The sequence below is a fragment of the Lissotriton helveticus genome, chromosome 9 (assembly GCF_964261635.1).
Source record: "Lissotriton helveticus chromosome 9, aLisHel1.1, whole genome shotgun sequence".
Taxonomy (NCBI): Eukaryota; Metazoa; Chordata; class Amphibia; order Caudata; family Salamandridae; genus Lissotriton; species Lissotriton helveticus.
The window spans coordinates 925,986,603-926,012,119 of record NC_136070.1 but is presented as its reverse complement, the minus strand read 5'-3'; the positions used below and the strand labels follow the sequence as shown (position 1 = coordinate 926,012,119).

The 25,517-nt window shown below is 43.9% G+C and overlaps 1 protein-coding gene across 5 annotated transcripts in view; it reads right to left on the bottom strand.

Moving 5' to 3' along the window:
* Positions 1-25,517, bottom strand: part of LOC144782015 (adenosine deaminase domain-containing protein 2-like) — a 582,918-nt gene that overhangs the window by 465,368 nt on the left and 92,033 nt on the right. For all 5 annotated transcript variants that reach the window (XR_013601099.1, XM_078661127.1, XM_078661128.1 and 2 more), the window contains exon 2: positions 23,101-23,357. Coding sequence is in view for 4 of the 5 variants with exons in the window: in XM_078661128.1 (XP_078517254.1) it covers positions 23,101-23,357 (257 nt within the window). In the remaining variant the exon portion in view is untranslated. The remainder of the gene's footprint in view (positions 1-23,100; positions 23,358-25,517) is intronic.

Sequence of the window (25,517 nt, the reverse complement as noted above, 5' to 3'; positions counted from 1 at the left end):
AACAAAAGAAAGGTCACCCAAGGTCTGGGAGGTTCTACAGGTGCAGTCACCTGGAACAACCTTATAGTACAGTTGCCCTGTAAAGGAAAATAACTCACAAAACATACGACATAGAGAACACATAAGATGTTGTAAATATAACAAGATACCAAAGAAAATGTAGGTCATACTCAATAGAAAAGAGTTGATTGCTTCATGAGCTCATAGAAGCGTCTGGGGGTTGATTGCTACTTTGTGCAATCTGAGTGGAGAAATAAAAGTAACAGGAACGAGATTTAGTGATTAGTTCTTACTTGGTTAGGAAGTGAAGTCTTGTTAGCCCTTTTGAAATACTCACAAAGTAGGGACGAAATTGCCACCTTCTTACCCCTCGCGCTGCTCCGCTCGTATGGTTGTCAGAGCCTTTTACTCGAGGTATATATACCAGATGGAATTGATTAATTAGCCCAAAATGTAATTGCCGGATTAGGTGTGGTGCCCAAATATGGGCTGACCGCCGGCCTGATTACCGTTTGAGGGCTGGTTGTAATGCCTGGAAATAGTTGGTTCATACGGAGGGCGAAGAAACGCCCCTGTCTGTGCGAGCGCTGCTGCCTCAAGTGTCCCACTCTCGCGCATGCGCATAGACTCGTGTGGAGCATGCGCAAGCGCGTAAAGGAGACACTCCATGTATGTTTTGTGAGTTATTTTCCTTTACAGGGCAACTGTACTATAAGGTTGTTCCAGGTGACTGCACCTGTAGAACCTCCCAGACCTTGGGTGACCTTTCTTTTGTTTTCTTTTTCCATTTTTCAGGTCATGCAACTGCATGTATCCTGAGCCAAAATCCGCTGTAGGCACATTATAGCCTATATACCACTTGTAATTTTTTTGTCACTTTTATTTAATTAACCATAATTTTTAAAGTTACAAATAGTAAAACGTGAGTAAGGTGGGGAAGTTGTGCTCCCGTCCTGAAGGGGCGCCAGCCCCGAAACATGTCGACGCACACATGAGGTACTGTTCATTATCACGACAGATTTACCTCGCACATCACTTCTTTTAATAGTGCCAGCTCGAGGTCCTGAATAAAAAATTTTCACCTACGAGCCAGGTACTTTTTAACTCTTCACTACCCACCACCACTCACATTATCACTCACTTGCACCACACACACCACACATAGTCATTTGACAAGTGCTCCCGCGTAGTCGTAGGTCGCAGCACCCCGCATCCAGTTAGAGGGGTGCGAAGACCCCGATGATGAAGCATGACACCAAGGGGCCTTTTGGTGTGTGAGGGGTATTTTACAAAACCCTGAGTGCTCCCATACCTTCCATGGGTAGCACTTCTCCTCTGGTAGGATTCCTTTTGTTTATACATATTATCTTGTGGAGTAAGAATCCTACTTCTACTACTCTACCTCCCTCCTTTGTTGATTTTGTTCAGCTGACATATTTTATGCATTCCAACACCTCTTACCAACCCTATGGTGTGACTGGCTGTTCGTCACCATAGTAACCATGAGTCATGACACTAGACAGAATGGATATAGAAGAGTTAAAAGCACTCATTCGATTGCATATCACATTCACAATTCTAACATTGTAAAACACTCCTATTTTTCTTTTTATCTCGATGGTGATATCATGTTTTTACATTGTATCCGTCAGCCAAAACAGAGTTATAAGTAAGCCGATTTCTACAATTATGACACATTGCAAAAACGGCATTAACGTGCTTATGTTCAAACGTGGGTAAAATAATATCAAGCTCTTAACCATTCACAAATATAATTCATTGGAGATCAAGCACAGAGTTAAATTATAGTCGCAATTAATGACAGTACATAAATAAAATACAATGATTATCATACATCCTGGTTCTATGGTTATGGGTTTAGGGCTGTGTCTAAGTGCGAGCCACTACTTTGTAGAAAGCACTCATAAACAAAGTTCCATGTGCCAAAACAAATACATAGCACAGTATATTGATCAAACTAAATTGCATTGAGTGTTTGTTATAAGTTAAATGGAACTAAGCTATGGAACTAAGCTTCAATCGTATCAGTTGAGCCCAAATATGAACGAGCCTCATCTCCTAGTGGAGTAAGGTAATTGTCATTTAAGTAAAAACAATATAGGCATAGATGCCTCGTTATCAACCCATTTGGATGTCTATTTGTATCATTAGCTTGTTTTCAATGTATCTCTCTGTGCATGTAGAGGGTATAATCTGTCCTGTCTCTTAAAGTGATAGTGTGTTGGATAATGTGTGCATAAAGGAAATTTAAGCTAAAATTAAAGTATCTACATAAATGAAGTTGCAGATGTATTTAAGGAGTGGGTCTCAGTTAAGGAAAAGGGCTGCGCTGGACTATAAATGTACTGTTAACGCTTCATCCAAATTTAATCCATTCGGGATCTTAGAATCCAGCAAGATAATATACCTGGATTCCAGGCGTTTTAGGGCTAACCTGCGGTTACCTCCTCTGGGGTTCTTTGGGACACTGTCGATTACAAAATAGGAGAGATGTTTTATGTTGCCTTCATGTACCTTATTAATGTGTCTGGCCACTGGGTACGTTTGATCATCATTGTTTATGGCTCGTAAGTGCTGTAGGATTCTGACGTGGGCCTGATGGATGGTACTTCCTACATAGCGCTTCCCACAGCTGCAAACAAGTACATAGACAGCATACTCTGTCTTACAAGAGTATCCGCCTCTGATCATGTAGGATCTATTTCTAAAGGGTACTATCACCTCTTTAGTATTGATACCTTGTTTACACGCTTTACATTTAGCGCACTTTTTGAAACCTTTCTGGGTCGGGGGCCATGCAACATTTTTGACCACCGCCGGTGCATTACAGACCAATTGGCTTCGCATCGACTTTGCCTTTCTGAATGTAATTGAAGGTGTGTTACCATTCAATTGGCCTATTACAGGGTCATTGCGTATTAGTGGCCAGTGTTTTTGCAAAATTCTCCTAACATAGTTGTGATATGTGTTGTATCCAGTTATCATTCTAGGAATGTTAGCAGTGGACTTAGGTTGGCTACCTTTATTTGCCTCGTTAGTTACAAATAAAAGATCTTTCCTGTTCTTGTTTTTACATTTCTGTTCTGCCTTAGCCAAGGTAGATGTTGTGTACCCTCTTTTACCAAGCCTCTCAAAAAGATTGGCTTTTGCCATGTGCACCTGCTACTGTGCTGCAATTGCGGGTCATACGCAGACATTCTGCGTAGGGGATCGACTCCTTGAGTTTGACTGGGTGAAAACTTTGTGCATGTAGCACTGCATTTCCTGCCGTAGGTTTCCTGTATGTTCTGGTTTGTATCTTGTTCTGCTCTACATACAGTTCTAAATCTAGGAATTGGATGGTCTCTGTGCTTGTGGAACATGTGAACTTTAGATTCAGCGCATTGTCATTTATTTCTGTGGCGAATGCTTCAGCACTCTCAACTGACCCTTTCCATAAGATGAAAATATCATCTATATAGCGTTTATAGAGTATAACGTGTTCTTTCATGTTAGTTTCCTGTGTGGTTGCCAGTACTTGCTCCTCCCACCAGCCCATATGCAAATTAGCATAACTGGGGGAGAAGCAAGTACCCATAGCCGAACCTTGTAGCTGTTTATAATGCAGTTTGTCAAAAAGGAATGTATTGTTATTCAAACACCACTCCACCATCTGTAATAACATCAAAGAGTGTTGGTACAGTGAAATCGGTCTCTTGTTGAGGTAATGTTGTAAAGCTCTCAAACCATCAGTATGTCGAATACTTGTATATAAAGACTGCACATCCAAAGTTATAAATATATATTCCTCATTCCAGTCAAAATCATACAATTTTCTAAGGAAATCCCCACTGTCCTGTACATAGGCCGGTAAGTCTTGGACATAGGGTTGTAGGAAGTGGTCCACATATGTACTAGTATTTTCAAATAATCCGCCAATGGCCGAGATTATTGGTCTCCCAGGAGGTCGTGTAGGGTTTTTATGTACCTTTGGTATCAAATATAATTGGGGCATGGTAGGATAATCATTTTTCAAAAATTCAAATTCTTGCTTATTGATCAAGCCCATGCCTTTCCACCTATATAGTTCTGCATGGTACCTTTCTTGGATTTCAACAATCAAGGTGGGGCTCACTCTGCAATAACATTCGTGATCGTGTAGTTGAAACGTTGCTTCCTCGTTGTACATCTTGAGAGGCCACAGCACAATATTCCCACCTTTATCTGACCATCTCACTACAATGTCAGTTCTGGCTTTGATTTTTAACATCAGTGCATTCTATTCTTGTCTCTGATTGTGATTTTTGGTACAAAAGTCTCTAGTGCTCATTAGTGATAACTCTTTTAGTTCCTTTATTACGTTTTTAAAATGTGTTGTGACCGTCTGGTGTGTGTTCAAGTTTGCTTGGTTCGCTATTTCACCTGGAGTCAGTTGGCTTGATGATTCGTCGTACTCCAGTGCATTCATATCCCCTAGAGTTACCATGTCGGCAATAGATAATATGTTGTCAGTTCCAGTGCCGGTCTCTTTTTCAGCGGTTTTTCTGTTACAGTTCCAGAAATGTTTTTGTAGTTTTAATTTACGTATGAACCGAAACAAGTCTATTCTCGTTTGAGCATAATCAAAATTTGTTGCTGTGCAATATGTAAGTCCCAAGGATAGAATTCTAGGGTGGGTGCATGTGAATCTATAAAAGATACCAATACTGGATAACTGAAGTTACAGGTAAGTAACTTGTTTTCTTATCCAGTATTGGGGTATCCTTCATAGATTCACATGCATGAATCAGAGTAGCAAGCAGTATAACCATATACTGTCGTTTGCGGATGGTGGTAGACACTGGTTCATAAACTCCCAAATAGCATCCTCAGTGTTTGAAAAAACATCTTTCTCTCCCCTTTTTTTTTTAACGGAGTAGTCTTTAAGAAAGCAAAGCTATATCCAAGTATTATATATATATATATATATATATATATATATATATATATATATATATATATATATATATATATATATATATATATATATAATAACTCATAACCTCATTCTCTCCTATCCTGTGATCACCCCTTGTATCTGGTCCGACCATTATTTGATCGACACAGCGATCACAGTCAGAGGTTGTAGTAAGGTCCCTCCTATGGCCGGCGGGACTGCCCGGAAATGGAGCACTCATGACTCTCAGGCATTCCTCTCATTCCTGGCTGAGACTCGTCCTTCGCTATCTAAAACTGCGACTGTCCACTCTCTGGAGGAAGATCTCACTGTAAGCTAGTGATCGCTTTGCCCCTCCCTCCAGCTTTCCCCGTTCTCGGCACAGTAAGTCCCACAAGTGGTTCAACTCCACCCTAAAAGCTCAGCAGCTCGAACTACGCCAAACGGAGCGTAGGTGGAGACGTAATTATCTGTCCATCGACAGAGAGCTATATATCGCTGCGAGAAAAAAATATAAAGATGCTATCATTGCAGCTAAAGCTATCCACATTTCGGAAAAGATCCTTACCGCTCATAACAAATCCCAGGAAATTTTTTCAATCATGAGGGAGCTTACGTCTGATGCAAGGACTCTTCCGTCTCAGACCCCGACGCAGGAATCTTGTAATGCATTAAATAATTTCTTTATCGAAAAAATTGCCAAGATCAAGAATACGATTCCTTCAGTCCTCCCTGATGACATGCCAGCTTCCCCCCCTGAAAACCCGCTCTCCTTGCTTTCCTTCCCTGCCCTTGACCCTAGCACCCTGGCCAAACTCGCTGCTCGAGTCAAATCTGGCTCACCCAATGACTGTTGTCCTCCCTCTGTCTTCCGCGACATCTGCCTGTCCATACCGGACTGCATCCTGCCCTTATTAAATGCCTCACTGGAGACAGGAGTAGTACCTAATTCCTTCAAGGAGGCTGTCCTTGTGCCCCTACTGAAGAAGCCGGGAGCTGACCCGGACGACCTCGCCAACTATCGGCCTATTTCTCTCTTGCCCTACCTATCCAAACTCCTGGAGGCACATGTCACTAGCTGCTTATCTGAATTAATCGAGCGCTCTAACTTCCTCGAACCTAACCAGGCTGGGTTCAGACCAGCCCATTCCACCAAGGCTGTGATCCTGGCAGTCATGGATATGCTTAGGGCTAATGCCGATAAAGGGACATCACAGGCGCTTGTCTTGTTGGACCGGTCGGCTGCGTTCGACACGGTGGACCATAACATCCTTATCCACCGTGCCGAGCAAGCCGGCATCCGGGGCCTGGCTTCTGCCTGGCTCAAATCCTTCCTGTCGGGCAGAATGCAGGCGGTCCGGCTTGGCCCCTTCACAGCCGCACAGGTCCCATCTATCTGCGGAGTGCCTCAGGGATCTTCCCTGTCCCCTTTGCTTTGTAATCTCTTATCTTCAGCCGCTTATCTTTTCCTTGAAGAGGTGGAATATCACCGTATTTAACTATGCAGACGATCTGCAAATCATCTTTCCGCTTAACACTCCCAATGCAGCCCTCGATTGTCAAGCAGTGATGCTACACATCCAACATTGGATGAACTCCCACCAGCTTAAGTTGAACCCGGGGAAGAGCGAGTTAATCCTTCCAGGAAACAGTCATTCACTGGGGCCCACAGTTCTGGCCAACTGAGCTCGGCTCCCCGCCCGCCCCGGCTAAGTCAGCAAAGAGCCTTGGGGTTATAATTGACTTGGACCTTTCTCTTAAGCCTCAGATTGGTGCGGTTGTGTCTTCATGCATGTTCCAGCTCAGAAAGATCAGGAAAGTTTCCCATCTCTTGACACCAGAGGCCCTGATACAAGTCCTGATTGCCCTGGTGCTCTCCCGCTTGGATTTTTCAAACTCCCTGTACTACGGCCTACCTAAATTCCTCCTTCGTAGGCTCCAGATTGTACTGAACCAAGCGGCAAGGCTGGCCTATAAAACCCCGAAGTGGCAATCTGCGAGACCTCTACTTCACAGACTCCACTGGCTGCCGGTGGAGCAGAGGACTGCATTCAAGATCGGCTGCTTGACCTTCAAAGCTGTGTTCGGGACCTCCCCTGCCTTTCTCAAATCACTGGTCATCCCCTACCGTCCGGCACGTAATCTTCGTTCCTCCCATCGCCTCCTGCTAGCTGTCCCTGCTACCAAATTTTAAAAAAATGGCGGTCGGAGATTTGCCTACCTAGCCCCCGTCCTCTGGAACCAGTTACCTCTCCCTCTTAAATCTGCCAATTCCCTGCTGGCTTTTAGAAAACCTTTGAAAACTCACCTCTTCACACAGACTGGCTAGACCCTCGTCTCTCCATCTCACCGGCACTCATATATATATATATATATACGCTCCAAAGTGCACCTTGACTCTGCACTCCCGGGCGGGTGCAGAGACGCGGCGGTGCTTGCCGCGAAATAAATTACGCTGTCAATTCCGTCAGTTTACAACAGAAACTAGGGCACACAGGAATCCACCATCGATGTTATTTATTCAGCAGATGGTAAAAGAAACCGACGCATTTCGGATATACTCCTTCGTCAGTGTTACAGTGGTTACTAATCAGACACCATTTTTTAAACATTCCCGCGTCACTTGAAAAACAACAACAGCGACGACGGGTTCACTTAACAGGACCGTTTGTAATATCGGCCGCCATCTTGGCACGGTCAATGTAAAGATACATCCATGTGTAAAAAGTCAATTCACGAAAACTGGTAGTGAAAAAAGATATCTATATCTACAATTTTTTACCTTGGGAACCCATCCAATATGATGGATATGAACGGAAATTATTAAATCTTTCAGTGGATCGGCGCAAGTCCACATGTTAATATTCAGTTTCTCCTTTCCACCAACCGCCGCTCCTCTTTGCCTCGGGTGCCTCCTTACCGCACAGTGGGGTGCGTCAATATTCCAAAAACACACAGTCCTCGCTCCCGGGACCGTTCCGCAATTAAGGGCACTCACAGCACTTTTACGTAGTTTTCATTGCCATCATTTATTACAGCGCTGCAAAAATCGTATCAACAAACGCGTTTCGGCGTTGCCGCCTTCGTCATATACACACATACACAAATATTTAAAATCTTGCAGACATACAAATCTGTACATTTGCATGAATATTAGAGAATGGACTTATACGTAAAAGGGGCAAAAGCACTTGAGTCTGATCTTAATGAAAGAGATGGCCAACCGTTGCATCTTCTTGATGCGAAGATTGAAGACAGTAATGCTTAGTGAACGTGTGGACATTTTTTCATGTCGCAGCAACACATATATTTTCCAGAGACACTCCAGCAAACAAAGCTGTTGACATTGGTACTGTTCTTGTCGAATGAGCTTGGACTTTCCTCTGCAAAGGTTTGTTAGCCTTGTCATGGCAGAAATGAATAGTAGATGCCAACCATCTGGCTATTGTTGCCTTTGCTACAGCATTTCTGAGAGTTGCTGGACCATAAGCCACGAACAGCTGGTTGGATCGCCTGGTATCCTTAGTTTTCTGCAGGTAGAATTTTAAACAGCGTTTAACATACAGCAAGTGTAATGCTCTTTCAGCTGGAGTGGATGGATCTGCAAAGAATGTTTTTAATCTTACTGTTTCGTTCAAGTGAAATTGTGTTGGTACCCTCGGAATGAACCTGGAATTTGTTCAAAGGGTTAAGTAGACCCAGGCAAAATGTAAAAAGGGTTCCTTTTAAATGAAAAATGCTTGGATCTCATTAGCCCTTTTTTCTGAGGTAAGAGCCAGTAAATGGGCAACCTTCAAAGTGAGGAATATGAGATCAGCTTTATGTATCGGCTCAAATGGACGGTTCATTAACTGCGCTAGCACTGTGTTGAGTTCCCACTCTGGAGGGGGTGCTCGCACTAGAGGGAAGGCTCGGAAAAGTCCTTTCATAAATTGTTTGACAAGTGAAGAAGAGCAGAGAAAAGGACATTTTTACTGAATCTGGAAAGAGTAGCAAGATGTACTTTGACCGATGAAAAAGTAAGCCCAGACTTGGCTAGAGAAAGCAGATAATGGAGAACTTTTTCTGCAGGTGCTTGAATTGAGTGAAAAGTATTCGCCTCACACCAACAGCAAAATCACTTCCATTTGAAGCGTTAAGGCTTGATTGTGCTTTGGGCACGAGATTTGGCCAATATTTCACGACAGTCCTGTGAAATGTTGAGGTCTTTGAACTGTAAGAAATGAGGAGCCATGCGTGCAAGTGTAAAACTGTGGGTCCGGATGAACCACTTGGCCTCCATCCCTTGACAACATCGTAGGCATCGGCAGTAGGCGAATGAGCTCGTCTTGAGACAATAGTAAAAGTTCCTGGAACCAATATTGTCTTGGCCACCGGGGTGCAATCAGAATATGATGGCAACCTTCCAGCTTCATCTTGCGGAGCACCGCGGAATCAATGGTATTGGGGGAAAAGCGTACGCACAAATCCCTGACCATCTCATCCCTCTTGATCCCTGTTGAGGGAACCTGCTGGCGTAATATCGGCATTCCTTGTTCTCTCTCGTTGAGAATAGACCCAAGCTTGAAACCTGGGTTAGCGTGTTTCTTTTCCAGCTTCCACTCGTGACAGTCCGACAGACGTGCTCAGCGTGCCCGCCAGGGTATTGTGGTGACCCCGGACATGTTTGACTCTCAGGGCATCTTATGGAATGTGACCCCTTCCCACAATTCCTGATCCTCTTGCGAGAGCGTAGCTGATTTTGTTCCTGCTTGTTTGTTGATATAATACATGCGGATGGTATTGTCGGTCCGGACTAGCAGAGAGGAACCCGCAATCTTCGGGAGGAATGCTTGGAGACACAGAAAAATGGCGCGGAGCTCCAGCCTGTTGATCTGCTGTTGTTTTTGTCTTCGAGACCATCTTCTGTGAATCTGCAAAACCTTCAGATGACCTCCCCATCCTTCCATGGAGGCATCAGTCGTTAAAACGAAATCTGGAATGGTCTGTAGGAACGCGAGACCCTGGGTTAGATTCTCTGTCTGCGATCACTAATGCAGTGAATTTATCATGCGCAGCGTGACCTTAATGGTATCGTCCAACGAACCCATGGCTTGTTGCCATTGAAGTTGCAGTTCCTCCTGAAGAGGTCTCATTTTGAGCCGTGCCAAGGATAGGAGATGTATCACTGAAGAGCACATCTCAGAAACGAGGCAAACATTCGGTCTGAGACTGACCTTTTTGAAATTAACCTTGCCAATTTTTGAAGACGTAGCTGTGACCAGAATGCCGTGCACCGGACCGTGTCTCACCTTGCGCCGAGAAAAAACATGACTGGAGAGAACGTAACTGATTTGCTGTCGTTAAGAAACCGCCCCAGAGAAGAGAAGAGATGGGTAGATTCTGCTGTGGCAATCGTGTTCTGAAGGACCTTTGAGCAGCCAATCGTCTAGATAAGAGAATACTTGTATTGCTCAAGATCTCAATGCTGCTGCCACTGGTGCCAAGCACTTTGTGGAGGTTCTTGGTGCCGATTTGAGCCCAAACGGGAGCAATTTGAACTTATAATGGGCACCAGCCACTTGAAAGCGAAGATATGTACGCTTTTTGGGGTGGACAGGTATGTGGAAAAACGAATTATCCATATCCAGAGAAGCCATAAAATCTCCTTCGTTTAAACAACTCAAAATCTTGTGAAGACGAGGGGGAGGGGGAACCCTGGGCGGAGTAGGAGATGGCTGTTTGATGAATTCCAGGGTGTGGCCATTGGTTACTAGGTCTAGAACCCATTGGTCTGATGTCATTTCCTGCCACTTGTGAACAAAAGCTGAAATCTTCGGGCCCATGGGTAAGGAAGGTAAAATGGTTGGCGCCCTGCGGAGATCACTGCTTCCGGTTAGTGTCTCGGCCTTGATACTGCGATCTCTTTCGACCACCCTGACGGGAGATACTAGTCGTAGACTATAGACGGTATGATGTCTGGCTCTGAGCCTATACTGGGATGGATACTGCTTATTCTGTTGGTTTTGGTATCCTCTTCTTGATGAAAAACAACGTCCTTTCGCTCCTATGAAAGATCCGCGCCCGTATTGAAGGGTGCCTAATGATAGTGCAGTATCCGTGTCAATTTTTATAGTTCAGCGAGCTTCATAAATATGTTTACCAAACAAAAAACTCTCCATCACAGACCATGTCTAGAATCTTGGTTTGTCTCTCAGGTCTGAAAGTAGTGGCTCTAAGCCATCCCCGACGTCTAAGCACTGCAGCTCCTGCTAGCTGATGGAAGTTGGGGTTCACGATGTGCAAGGCATTGCAATATTTAGCTTCCGATGAGGCACCTCCTTCCTGCCTTCGGTCCTCAGGAATGAGGTCAATGAAACTTGCCATGTCTGACCACATTTGACGGTCATTACAGCTGATTATGGCTAGAAGATTGGCAGCTCTAGTAGAGGCCGCTGCCAACGTAGAGAATGTATTTATTTATTTTGTTTGTTTTTTGCCTATAAGGTCCAGACGACGTCCTTCCTTGTTAGGCGGTGTGGTGATAGGCGTTGCGGGGTTTTAAGATTGTTGTTGGGCGGCCTGTGAAATTACTGAATCTAGCTGAAGGGTGGCCTATCAGATAGGATGGGCTGTTAGCAGGTGCGCAGTATTTCTTTTCTAAGCGCGGAAGCACTTCTGGAATAAACAATGTCTATTATAGGTACCACTCTCGTGATCTTCCTGGATTCTTCCTTGAAATCCTGAAGGAAATATTCTGTCTGTTCGACTGTAACTGGCAGTTTAAATCTAGCTGCTGCCCGCTTCATTAAATTATGTACAGGATGCTGCCATAGATGAGGCCATCGTAGACGATCTCATCGTAGACTTTGCTGTCATAGACATGGTTATGTAGGCGAGGTTATTGCAGATGGGAACATCGTCATAGATAACAGTCATGAACAACCATCATAGATGAGGCTGTCGTAGATGACAGTCATAGACAATGCCATCATAGATGAGGCAATCATAGGTGTGGCCATCCGTAGATGAGGGAATCATAGATGAGGCAGTCCTATGATGGCCATCCGTGGATGAGGCCATTCATGGATGGGGCCATTCATGGATGGGGCCATTCATGGATGGGGCCATTCTTGAATGAGGTCATTGTTGGAGGAGGCCATTGGCAGATGAGGTCATACATAGATGATGAGGCTGTCATAGACAATACCATCATAGATGAGACAATCATAGGTGATGCCATCCGTAGTTGAGGCAATCATAGATGAGGAAATCGTAAGATGGCCATCCGTGGATGAGGCCATTCATATATGGGGCCATATGTAGTTGAGGCCATTCGTACATGAGGCCATACATAGATGAGGCAGAAAAGGGGGCGGTGATGAACAGAGTGTCTGAATTAAGCAGACCACTCTTACCCAGTCCAAAGATCAGGGCTTGATCCATCACCGTTATTTAGCTCACTGCCCCATCCCAGCTCAGAACCTGGCTATATGCAAATTAGTCTGTCCCTGGCCCAGTGCATCATGGGAACAGGGCAGACCAAACTACCAAGCCAATTCTTCACCAGAAAGTAGACAAGCTACCGGGGGCCGGTTTCTGGCATTTCAGCCTCGTCGGCCCGGCTTGCTTGAATCCTGATGGAGCAGTGAGCAAGGGACTCATGTCTGAGTATACCCTGCCACACCTATAGTGGCCAAAAACGATTCAGAAAAGGGGGTGGTGATGAACAGAGTGTCTGAATTAAGCAGACCACTCTTACCCAGTCCAAAGATCAGGGCTTGATCCATCACCGTTATTTAGCTCACGGCCCCATCCCAGCTCAGAACCTGGCTATATGCAAATTAGTCTGTCCCTGGCCCAGTGCATCATGGGAACAGGGCAGACCAAACTACCAAGCCAATTCTTCACCAGAAAGGAGACAAGCTACCGGGGACCATCACCACCCCTTGTTGTTAAATATTTTGTCCACCCCAAGCGTGGAAGGGTATACTCAGATGTGAGTCCCTTGCTCATTGCACCATCAGGATTCAAGCAAGCCGGGCCGACAACGGCTGAAATGCCAGAAACCGGTCCCCGGAAGCTTGTTTCCTTCCCAGTGTAAGAATTGGCTTGGTAGTTTGGTTTGCCCTGTTCCCATCATGCACTGGGACAGGAACAAACTAATTTGCATATAGCCAGGTTCTGAACTGGGATGGTGCAGTAAGCTAAAAAACGGTGTTGGATCTAGCCCTGATCTCTTGACTGGGTGAGAGTATTCTGCTTAATTCAGAAACTCTGTCCATCACCACCCCTTGTTGTTAAATACATAGATGAGGCCATTGTCATAGACGACCGTCGTAGATGACCATAATAGATGAGGTTGTCGAGCTGAGGCCGTCGTCGACGACCGTCGTCGATGAGGCCGTCGTCGACGATGACCGTCGTCGATGATGACCGTCGTCGACGAGGCCAGTCGTCGACGAGGCCAGTCGTCGACGAGGCCAGTCGTCGACGAGGCCAGTCGTCGACGAGGCCAGTCGTCGAGGAGGCCAGTCGTCGAGGAGGCCGTCGTCGAGGAGGCCGTCGTCGAGGAGGCCGTCGTCGAGGAGGCCGTTGTCGACGAGGTAGTCGTCGAGGAGGCCGTTGTCGACGACCGTCGTCGACGACCGTCGTAGACGAGGCCGTCGTCGACGACCGTCGTAGATGAGGCCGTCGTCGACGACCGTCTTAGACGAGGCCGTCGACGACGACCGTCGTAGATTAGGCCGTCACCGACGACCGTAATAGATGAGGCCTTTGTCGACGACCATCGTAGATGAGGCCGTCGTTGACGACCGTCGAAGATGAGGCCGTCACCGACGACCGTAATAGATGAGGCAGTCGTCGACGACCGTCATAGATAAGGCCGTCGTAGACTACCATCGTCTACGACCGTCATAGGGGGCCATTGTAGACAAGACCATTGTAGATGTGGTCAATATTGGTGAGGCAGTAATAGTAGAAATAGAGTTTTTAGACTCCTAATGTCAGGTTAAGAGGATTTCCCTGATGAGTTGTAGGATCAGCCTCTGGGGAAGTTTTTTTCAATTGCCTCTTTCTGTGAGAAATGCCTTATAAAGACTCGAGGTGAGTCTTTATGGCCTTATGCGAGCCCTCTGGAGGCTCCTGGCGCGACTTTTCCCTTTGACCTCTCCTATGAGGTGAAGGAATCCTCGCCCTCATCAGAATTGGCAGATAAAATCTCTGTAGTCCAAATAATAGCTGTAGGAGAGTAGGGTCTGCAATCCTATGGTCACCCCAGTTTTTTGCTTTTTGCTTCACTGGTTTACGACTTTCCCTGGCTGTGGGCCTGCTAATCAGACCAACAGCCTAGCTGCTCTCTCTCTAAATTGACATCCATGTACTTTAGGTACATTTACCAATTGGTACTGGGCCACCTTATCAGTCCCAGTACAGTGTACCTTAGGTACACAGGGCATAGGGGTACCCAGGGGCTGAAGCATGTATTATGCCACCCCTGGATGGCCATCTAAACAGACACAACTGGCTGGTAAGACAGCTGGGGCAAGGTGGTGTAAACACCCTTTGCTATAGATATAGTATACCTATATCTAACCCTAAAATGGACACATATACTCCGATCAGTCACTCCGATGGCAGGCCTTATCAATCCTGAAGGCAGAGTGCTTGGAATTATGTGAGATGGTGCTCTAGCATGAGCTGAGCCTGTCTGCAGCTTGCGGAACCAAGTCCTTATAGCTGTTCCATGATAACGCTATACCATATACTCTTAAGTGCATTATAATCCTCGCGGTGAATGCTAACTTTGGTATAGCATTCTCAAAACATGTCGAGTAAGGTGTCATACGAATTGGAATACTACCCCCTCGCCAGTTCTGGCGACGGAGGTAGCATTCCACCCTTTTAGAGGGACACAACATGTATATAACTGTGAACCCCGGTTAAAGTTAAACAAAGCCTCAGCATCACAAAATGGATGCTGCCACCACAGACACAAGTCTGACCTCCTGCTGCTGGGAGTCCTTCCAGCGAGGGAGGCCTGGACAAAGGGATTCCTGCCTTGGGAGGTGCTATCACCACCCCAGACAGGATTTTGTGTATTAGGTAGGACAGGCCTGAAAGGAATGAAACATGCCTGGGCCACACAAGGTGCCCTGTGCATACACCGGTTCAAACCAGTTGCTGGGGCACTCCAGCCCCAGCTCTGGCGCGAAACCGGACAAAGGATAGGGGGTGTAACCACCCTCCTTCCTGGTCCCACCCATGGGAGGGACCTAGTCACTAGTGCAGCCCCCTTTAGGAGAATAAAGGTAGGAGCTGGTCCCATTCAAAATTAGATTATCCTGAACAACTCTACAAAGAAGAAACTCTGGACTACGACGTTCTGCTCCCCAGAAGACTGAAGAATCTCCCTTGTGGGCAAGGAGTGTCCACCCTGCAACTGCAGGCACCAACAAGCGTCCTAGCGGTTCACTTTGTCGTCCTTCCTGCCGGAACCAGACTTCAGAGCACGACGAGATCCGGACTTCCAGACCTCTCCGACCTCAACCTACATCTGCAGCACAGCTGAGATCCGTGGGTGCGACGAGACACGTGGAACCGGCCATCTTGAAGAAACTGCACTTCGCTTCCAGCACGACTTCAGAGGCATCCTCAAGTAAGTGCTTTGGGGACTGAGCAGCCCCAGCCCCGATCAGCTCCTGCACCGAAGACCAGCCCTCCAGCATCCACGAGATCTGCGTGGGGCCTTTTTGCTTGACTGCTGCTCGACGCGTTGTCTGGTCACTTGCCGGCTGGCTAGTGGCCTCCTAGACAACGATCCTTGGTACACTGCTGGTCTGGTTGCTCCAGACTGGCCCTTGCTCCCTTCCAAAAGAGGAGCAACCCGGACCCTCCTGGTCCGCACCAGACGCCGTTTCCACTCACCGCGTGGGTTTCCTTTGCCAAGGCCTGTTGACTCCAAATCCGGATCCGACACCACCAACAGCGAGAGCCTGCGTGGGACAGCTCGTGCCTCCATGCTGGTTGTTGAAGACACCTCCTGGTCCACGTGGCTGCAGAGACAAGCGTCCACTCTTCACCTGATCGCGACAACAGCATCTGGTTCCTTCCTGGTTCCACACCGGTCACTGGCTAGTGACTTTGAACACTGTCCCCTCTGCTTTCAGGTCCTCTTCTTCCTTGATCCACCCTTGGATCGCACCGGACATCTTCCTCCTGGTCGCCTGCAGCATCTTTCTTCAAGGCTCCATAGACTTCGACGCGGAAACCCGACACACTTTGACACCTATGCACCCGCAGTCCGTGGGTGAGGTAACAAGAGCATTTCGGTGCTCAAGGGTAGATTAACTCTCCTAGTGTCCAGATTTCCAGTCGTTTCAGTCCTAGATAGTAGAGACTGTCCGTACTCACCTTTTTCGTAAACTGTACTGTCCATTGACTTTGTTCCGCATCTCGCGTGTGAGTTCACACTCTGCACACGCGTCCCATGGGCCTCCTGTTACTTACCCAAGGTTAGGATAGTGTAGTCTCAGCGATCCTACAGCCTCTGGACACCTCCATTCCTTCTATTGATTTCCATATACCATTTACTTAGTATATGGTTTGTCGTGCCCCTAGGGCACCATTGTAATTTTGTGCAACTTATCGTATTTTTCCTAAGAGATTGTCATGTGATTAGCCCCTCTGATCTCATAAAGAGTTCAGAGGTGTTTGTTATTAATAAATATATTGTTTATTTTCATAACCTGTGTGGTGTCCTTTCATCTGGTATTCAAGGGGTTATATGTGGTAAAACAGCTGGCTTCACATGCCAAAAGAGTTTAGCCTAAGACTGCTTTGTCCATGCTACCATTAGGATAGCTCGTCTATAAGGTTGACTTACAACCAATCACCATAAGGGTTGTTTGGACTGATACAAGGTGATCACTACAACTAGTGAGCATCATATATCAGGCCAACTTCTCACAATAGCCTCACCTCTCAGAAAGTGAGAGTTATTGAGGAAAAGGTTAGACATATTTTGTAGTCTATTACCTAGTTTTCTGCCAATCTGCCATATTACTGCCTTAATAGGGTCAGAGAAATGAAGTGTGATCCAGGTTGATCCAAATAGAAGTAAAAGCTGAAGAAACTGAGCAGAGCTCAGGGAGACCTCCCTTCACACACGACGTGCGGTGAAAATCTGAGGAGAACTGGCTCTGCAGAAAGGGTTCTAGAGGGTGCTGTAAGCTGATTGGTTGGGACAAAATCTTTGGTCCTTTTGGCATAATGAGTTAGATAGGCTACTACAGTTTAGGCCTCAGGCCTTTCTCTTAGGCCTACTACTATAATTTACCTTTGGCACTGCTTTTGTATATACCGTGGGATTCCCGCCTCGGCAATGGGGAATGATTCAGGCATGTGAATCTATGAAATATACCCCTATACTGGATAATCTCTACCATCATCTCATTTACTGAGGGGACCACGCTTGAGAAGTCAAAAAAGGAGTCACAAACACTATCTGACTGGCCTGTCTCCTCACTTGAATCAACACACTCTGGATAATAGCAAACTGAGGAAACGTGTAATCCCTCATCTTTCAATTTTGAGTGAAGGTATCCTCTGCCATGGCCCACCAGTCTTGTATCCAACTGTTGTAATCATTTAACTGACAAGACAACCTTCAGGCAAACAGATCCACTTCCAAAGGCTGTAGTCAATTCTTCAATATCCTGAAAAATGTCCTTGTTTAACTTCTAATCGCTGTAATTTAGTATGTTCCTTGAATTCCAGCCCACTACAACAATCTGTATTCCTGGCAAATACTGGGCCTGCAAACCAAGTGTGTGTTGTAGACAAAATTCTCAAATTTCCTTTGCTACCACCTTCAACTTCTTCGATCTGCTGCCTCCCAATTTACTTATATATGTCAGTGCTGTAATATTGTCCATCTTCAAGAGTACTAAACAACCCTGGAATAACTATTTGAAACTATGCAAAGCAAAACTCCCTGCTTTCATCTACAGTTTATATGTTCCATTTTTTCGTCATTGCTCCAAACTCGACCTCTCTCTTGAGCTGAGCACACGGCTCCCCATCGATAATTGCTTGCACCCGTTTCTATTACAAAATCCTGTTTTGAACCAGAAATAGCTTGCCCATTGCAGGCTTCCAAATTTTCCAACCACCAACTCAGTTCCTCTCTTGCGTTCTCTGACATCACATTATCTCCATACCATAAACCTTCTGCAAGACCAGAGGTCTTCAAACGCTGCAAAGACCTGTAATGTAGAGGACCTGGGAACACTTCTTGAATTAAAGATGACAAACGACCCATCATCCTGCCTAAATCCTTCAACTTTACTTCTTATTTATTCAGCACTGATTTTATTTCCAGTCTTATTTTTTTGATTGTCTTTCCCTGGTAATTGCAATTGCCCTTTCATTATGTCCACCAAAAAGCCTAAGTATTCCAAACTGAGCCCGTACTAAAACTACATTTTCTAGATTAGAAAACCAAAGGACTCCAACAAGCCCCTCACTAATTCCATCTATGATCTTAATAAAGTTGCATTTTAATTCATAATTAGTAAATAGTCAATACAAACAAACGGATTCCAATCTCTCACTCTCAACCCTTACTACTGATCTAATCACCTTTGTGAAGCACCAAGAGGCTGAAAACAACCCAAACAGTAAACACAGAAATTGGTACACCTGACATTTTCAACAGAACTGCAGGCTCTCTATTGCAATTGGAATCGTAAAGTATGCATCCTTCAGATCCATATTTGCCAACCAATCTGATTCTTGTAACATCTCTCAAAAGATTAACTCCCTCCATCTTGCAATGTCTGTATGTCACATAATTTAGATCTCTCAAATTTATCACGGACAGACTTTTGTCCTTTTTCTCCACCTTTTCTCCACAAATCTAACCGGATGTCGCATATTTCTACAATTGCACCTTTTTCCAACTTCTTTTTTATTTACTTCAACACCACTTCCTCCAATACTTTGTTAAAACTAACACATTGTGGAGGATCTGCATTGAACTCTGTTTGGTAACATGAAACTGTTCCCAACATCAAAGTATTGCTTGTGAGTTTTTTCCATTCCTTTATATGGAACACCAATTTTCCATCCACTTTTTGTGGATAAAACCAGTAGAAGTCCTCATACTCATCTGTTCCTGTTAAAGGAGTTGTCCTGGACCTCTTGAGACTCTAGTTCTGGACACACTTCCTCGCTGATGGTAAAATCCATAATTACTTAGGGATCCTCTATAGTATCCCCTATTAGCTCCTTGGGACTTCTAGTAATAACGGCCAGAGGTTGCCCTCTCCTCCCAGCCTTGCCATAAAACTTACTGGCACCAACAGATACTTTATGCATAGAAAATTCTTCTTTGTCCAGGGCCAGAAAGGCATGTACAGCTTTCCTCAAGATTTTAGACATTCCTGAACCATTCCTTCACCAAATAGCAAGCCTTTAGCATCCTCACTATGCTCTTTAAGAGCAAGCTCTCCCAACTGTGGGTTATGGGTAACAGGACTGTCTTCCGTCTCTCTGTAATCAACCCTGCATTTGCATCACCCAAGAAACAATGCCCATTGACACCAACCTCTCAGTAAATTAATGTCAAAGTAGGTTTCTTTCAGATATGCCTCCTCAATCATGTCAATCATTCTTGCAAAGGGCCCTGGTGTATCTAGCAGTTTTGTCCTCACATTGCTTAAGCAATCTCCCTAGAAATGTTCTAGGATCCCTTCCTAATTTAAACAGGTTAGTATCTCTGGGTCCAAATTTTGATTCATTGAATCTTTATCCCCAATAACTGGGCGTGAGCATTCAGCTCTCAGAACGTTTCTAATCCCTCTTTGCAAGGGGCTCCTTATTCAGTACCTAACATTCTCAGCTACATCACTTAGGCCACCAATCAGGTCAGTGAGGATGTCTAATGTCTTTAAGATCAAATAATTTCTGTCTTAACGGATCCACCATAGACTTAACACCTTTGTTCCTGCTATTCACACTATTTCCAAACTTATCTAGATCATCCTTGTATGTTAGTCAACATAATTTCCAAATAATTTTGCAGGGTTTTCCTGCCCAGCCAAAGTGTAACAAAGGACACCAACTGTCTGTGAGTCGCTTGAACTACATTTAGTTTTACTTCCCAAATGTTTTCTTTTATTGAAATATTTGCCTCAAGGACTTCTATAAGCTCGTTACTCTCCTTCAGATAAAGAGAAATACTCACTCTAATCACCATGACTCATTTTCCTGTCACTCGTAACTGTTACAGATTCTCAGACCACATTTTTGTAATTCTCCTGACCTGTAATACTTGTTCCTAACTCAGACATGACATTTGTCTCCAAACAGGCAAGCACTAGGAACCTTCAGAACAACCATAGTCCCCAAATAGGTAAACACTATGAAACAGCCTAACAACCAGTATGTTAATAAGTAACAGTAACAAAATTAAAAAAAATATTTAAATGCACTTTCAACTAAATATCTTCCTTCTGGCCCTCAACTACGAGCCAGCTGATCTGATCACCAGAAACACTCTCCCTTGCTTCAACAGCAATACGCGTTGCTTAGCGACCATTCATGAGACTATAAAATGTGGCAATGATCTCTAGATATAAAATGCGAACATCGCGTCTGGCGTCCACTCCAAAACGGCGCCTCAGATTTGTTTGTATTGTACATTGATAATAGTTTTATATACAATACTATTATTCTCCTTTTTGCACTACCTCCATACACCTGTTTTGGTACCAAAAACTTCCTTTTCCTTGATTTTAATTTGCAAAGCCCTTTGGACATGCGTCACTAGCATGCACAAATCCTCAAAACTAAGATGGCCACCAAACTCATCTGACTGCCTCTCGCTCGCCACATCTCAAACCCCTAAGCTGCACATTACACAAAACGGTAAGCACGACCACTAATAGATTTGTTTGGGTGAAAAAAAGTGCTCTACCAAAAGCTTTTCATTACAGTATGAATCCTTACTCATCTCCCACGATATACAAATGCATATTAATATAATGCTCTATTGTAACTATAGATTTAGTTACACCCAAATCTCTCTTTAAAGTATCTAATAAATGCCACAAACAATTTAAAAGACTTTTTTTTTATGAGCTCACAATCATACTCTTAACACAGGTCCAAAAACTGGACCTTTGCATTATAAACACTATTCATTCATTCATTATAAATATATACATTAAAAAGAAGACTTATCTGCTCAGAAGCAGGAAACAAAAGACGAAGAAAATGGTGGACAGAAGGATAACAGACTTTGAAGTACTACTTCAAATGTTTAGTGCTTAAAGTTCTATTCGGAGATTCTAGAAGTGTTTTCTGCTCAGAAGTAGCAAATAAAAAGATTATGCATAATGCTAGCCTCCTGTCTGGCCAAGAAATTACAAACTGTTTAGTGATTCTTATTCTCCTAATACATTGAACAAAAAATACATTAGAGTAGTATAGTACTGCATGAACTAACCCTAATTCTAGTAATCTTTTTTTTTTTAAATTTTATTGGGGTACCAAGCACAGAAAATAAACATATACAATAGCAGTCAACAGAAAAATCAGAAACTGTGGTTAATTCCCCAAACATTTTTCATAATTTTTCTCCCCCCCCCCCCCCCCAACCCCGGCGGATCCATCCTTCCCCCAGCAAACCAATTCAACAAGAACGAGGAGAAAACAAAGAAAAGAAAAAACGAATAATAATAAGATAATGGCATGATACAATAATACAATAAATGGGTACATGGAAAAGAAGAAAATATAAATAGGTATTTGCCTAGCGATTGAGCCAATTAGACATAGGCAACCAGAGCTTCTCTCCTTTCTCTCTAGCCCAACCTTCCTCTCCTCTTCACCACCGCCATTTCCCAATTATATACAGACACGAATTTATTGAGCCAAACATATTCAGTCGGGGGGGGGGGGTTACATCTATATACACAGACGATAGACAGCCATAGCAACAAATACAAGTTTCTTATGATTTTCATCCATCGATTGATCAGAAATACCCAACATGACAGTCAACGGGGTAAGTATCGGAGAAAAATCCAAGATTGCCCTCAGCCCAAGTTCGATTTTAGATAGTAATTGAGAAAGTTTCGAGCAGGTCGCGAACATATGAGTGCTATCCGCGGCCACCTCTCAACAGCGTGAGCAGCTAATACCAGTAGTACCCCCCCCCCCCCCCATTATATTCGAGCCGGGGTGACATACAAATTACACCAAGTTTTAAATCGCTGTACTTGTAGATTGGCAGATATACATGTCATTTGGCTATAGTACAGAGAGTCCTCACAGTCCCCCTGCCCAGTCTGTACCTGCACTTGCCATCGTTCAAAGTATTTAGCTAAATCATCCCCCATTCTTTCCGTAATGACTTTATGAATAGCCGCTGTTTGTGGTACCATATTGTTTCTAAACATTTCTAGCAAGGGGATTTGTCCCCGATTGTGACATTTCTTATCTACAAAATCCCTAACTTGTAGAAATTTAAAGAAATCCATGTTCCCAATCCCGAACCGTTCAAGAACATCAAAAGAAAGTATACAATCCCGGACAAAAGATCCCAAATACAATAAATCCCTTTCTCCCTCCACCTGCGAAAGTAGCAATCATTAAAAATATCCGAACAAAGAGTGGCATTGCTGCCAAAAGGGGAATACCTATGCACCTGGGGGATTCCAATCTTTTTCCTGACTAATTCTAGTAATCTAAATCAGTTCTTTAAATCCTGGAAATATGAGTTGAAGCAAAGACCTGGTGGCAAAGACCGTATCGGTGAACAGTGGTCTCTAATAGCTTTCACTAGAGGAGCTCTCAATCCCTTGTGTGCTTGGAGTTTCAGGTCTTTACTAATGTGTTTCAGCTGATTAGCATATGAAGGAGCTTTAAAATTTAAAGCTACAGCTATTTTTGCAGAGTAGTTTCTAGCTAGACATGTTTCAGCATCTAGGAAGCAGGTAAAGTGGGATGACAGACTAAACTGGCACACATACTCTTTTCTGGACGGCTCGCTCACACATTAGTTAAAATTAGTCCCTTGTACAATCAAGAATCCTTGCTAAGTAAACGGCTCATAATTTGGGTACAGCTGGCTTTTTACTACTTTCGATGATCTCAGTATCACTTTGGCTACTCACCACCGCCACAAGCACCTTCTAGCTGGCAGTCGCTCTTTAAGTGAGTTGAAAGATCTTCCATTGCGGAATCACCTAAAAGCATCTCTGGGGACAAATCTAAAGGCTCTGGTCCTGGTTTCTCCTGGGAGTGTTCAAAAGGCAACTGCAATGGCGCTCTTAGCTCCGAAGAGTCACTGGTCTGCCAAGGTGGTCTCATTGACGCTGCCATACGCAGCCCACTACGTGAAGTCCTGGGGTTCTGTTCCAACGCCATCCCACTGCATGAAAAAACAGACAATGTATTTTCTGAAATCACATACTCATTCATTACAGCATAGTTTAATAGCGGCTGATACACCACTCATTGTTTTTATTATGAAAGAAGTTTGAGATACAAAAACATTAGCATTATAATCGAATTTAGAGGAACTAGGTTTGCATTATTTTATTTGCAGCAAACATTTTTAGGCAAAAAAAAATAAAAAAAATAAAGGAATTTAACTTTCAGTGTAAATGTGTCAAATTTGATCAAGTAACTGAAAATATAACCTGCTGTTACCCACATGTTAAGAGCAGCAAGAATGCAGAGAGGCATGCAGGTCTGGGCATTGTCTCCTGTAAGTTGCATACAAGGCCCATGCTGGTCCAACAGCTCTATCCCAACCAAGACTTTCAACTTGTACATGGCTTGCTCATTTAACAGAGCTCTCTCTACAACTGGATGATGAGCATGAACTTATCCACTGAAACCAACCCAGGGTTTGGACCACACCACCGTCTGGGTGCTACTCACCAAACCCAAGGCTCAGGCTAGAGTTTAGTGCCCTGATAACATAGCGAATGGTGCCACAGACTTGTCTCTAGCCAACCTTGGGCCAGCAACTTTCACATCAGACACTCTCCAAGTCCAAAGTCTTTACACTTTTAGAAAACATTTAGGCAAAATGTCTGCCATCGCTTTTAACCTCATTTCTCTATGGAAGGTCTGTGGCTCTTCTTGGAAAGAAAATTATGTTTTAGGGTGTGAACAATCTTGAACAGCGCATCAAAGGAAAATGGTGTGGGAAAGGACCACACCCTTTGCTCTCTCAGGCGTCATTTATACTATCGGGAGCAATGAAAGGTCTAGAGTCTCCAAATTGTCTTGGTGAGCTCATTTCTGCCTTCAAAACCTAAAGTGTGTCCAAACACTGATCTCAGTAGATAGACATGGACCCTAGGTTCTGCTTTACACTAAATAAGACATTTCACTCAAATGCTTACTATCATTGATTTGGCATTTAGAAGTACAGTTAAATACTAAGTCTTACTCTTTTCTAGTGTTATAGCACTGGTGGAAAGGAGGAAGAGAAACACGAAAAAGTGACAAAGAAACAAAGAAAAAAGCAAGGAGGAAAAAAACTGAAATAATGAGATACAGTGACAGGAAGTGTCTATTGCCGAATGACAAGCCACATTGAATCAAGACTAAGCAGCACTGGTATTCAGCACCCAAGACATGCGATAGATCTGGCTGCATACTCCAGCGCAAATATTTGGGCACCAGCATTTTAAGGTATACAGATTAAGCACGGACGCATGTTGACATAATACTCTACAGTTTAAATTCTGGCCTTCTCGATAGACTAAATACGCGTATTTTGTCAAGCTAAAACCATGATTTTAGTTTTGGGAAGAATAATTTTAAGAAAGTTATTATTAACAAATAGGTACAGAGATGTCAATTTCCATTGCAGACCTACTGGTATTAATTCCAGAAATACAACGAAATCTACCTACATTTGTAGATAAGAAATTGTAGTCACAAATTTTGGTGGAAAGGATCCTACATTGTTTTACTTGGGAAAACAGTTAGGGGGTAAAGATACAACCTAGTTTGAAACCATTTTACCAACATTGGAGCACTAAATTCATTTGTAACCTCATCTGCTGTTCAAATACTGATTTTTCATGAAATCAAAAATAGGAATTAGACTACGCAATGAGTCCAACTTGCAGCATAAAAGAGGGGAAGTAACTTTGTTGAAGGCAGATGTAAAGCTGCTGCTTGGAAGGTTACTTTTCATGTTAAGTATCTTTTTCACACAGCAGCCAAAAAGCCAAGATATTGTCCATTTCTGAGCAGCTAGCTTCCAAACCACATTGGTCAAAGGAGATTAAATTTCGGCTTGCTTCACAATAATGTAGACGGCATAAGATATTCAGTGTACAATCTACTGAGAGCATCTCAAACATTATGCGAATAGAAGTGGTAAGGGCCGACTTTATTTTCCACAACTGTGAGGGCCGACTTTATTTTTATTTTACAAAAAATATTTTTATTGATTTTACAGTATACAGCACAGCATATGTCGATTACAGTTGGAAATGAAGAAGAATCTAACCAAATTTGCGAAACAGCATTGCATTTTAGGAAGTTTTTGCAAGAATAAACCTTT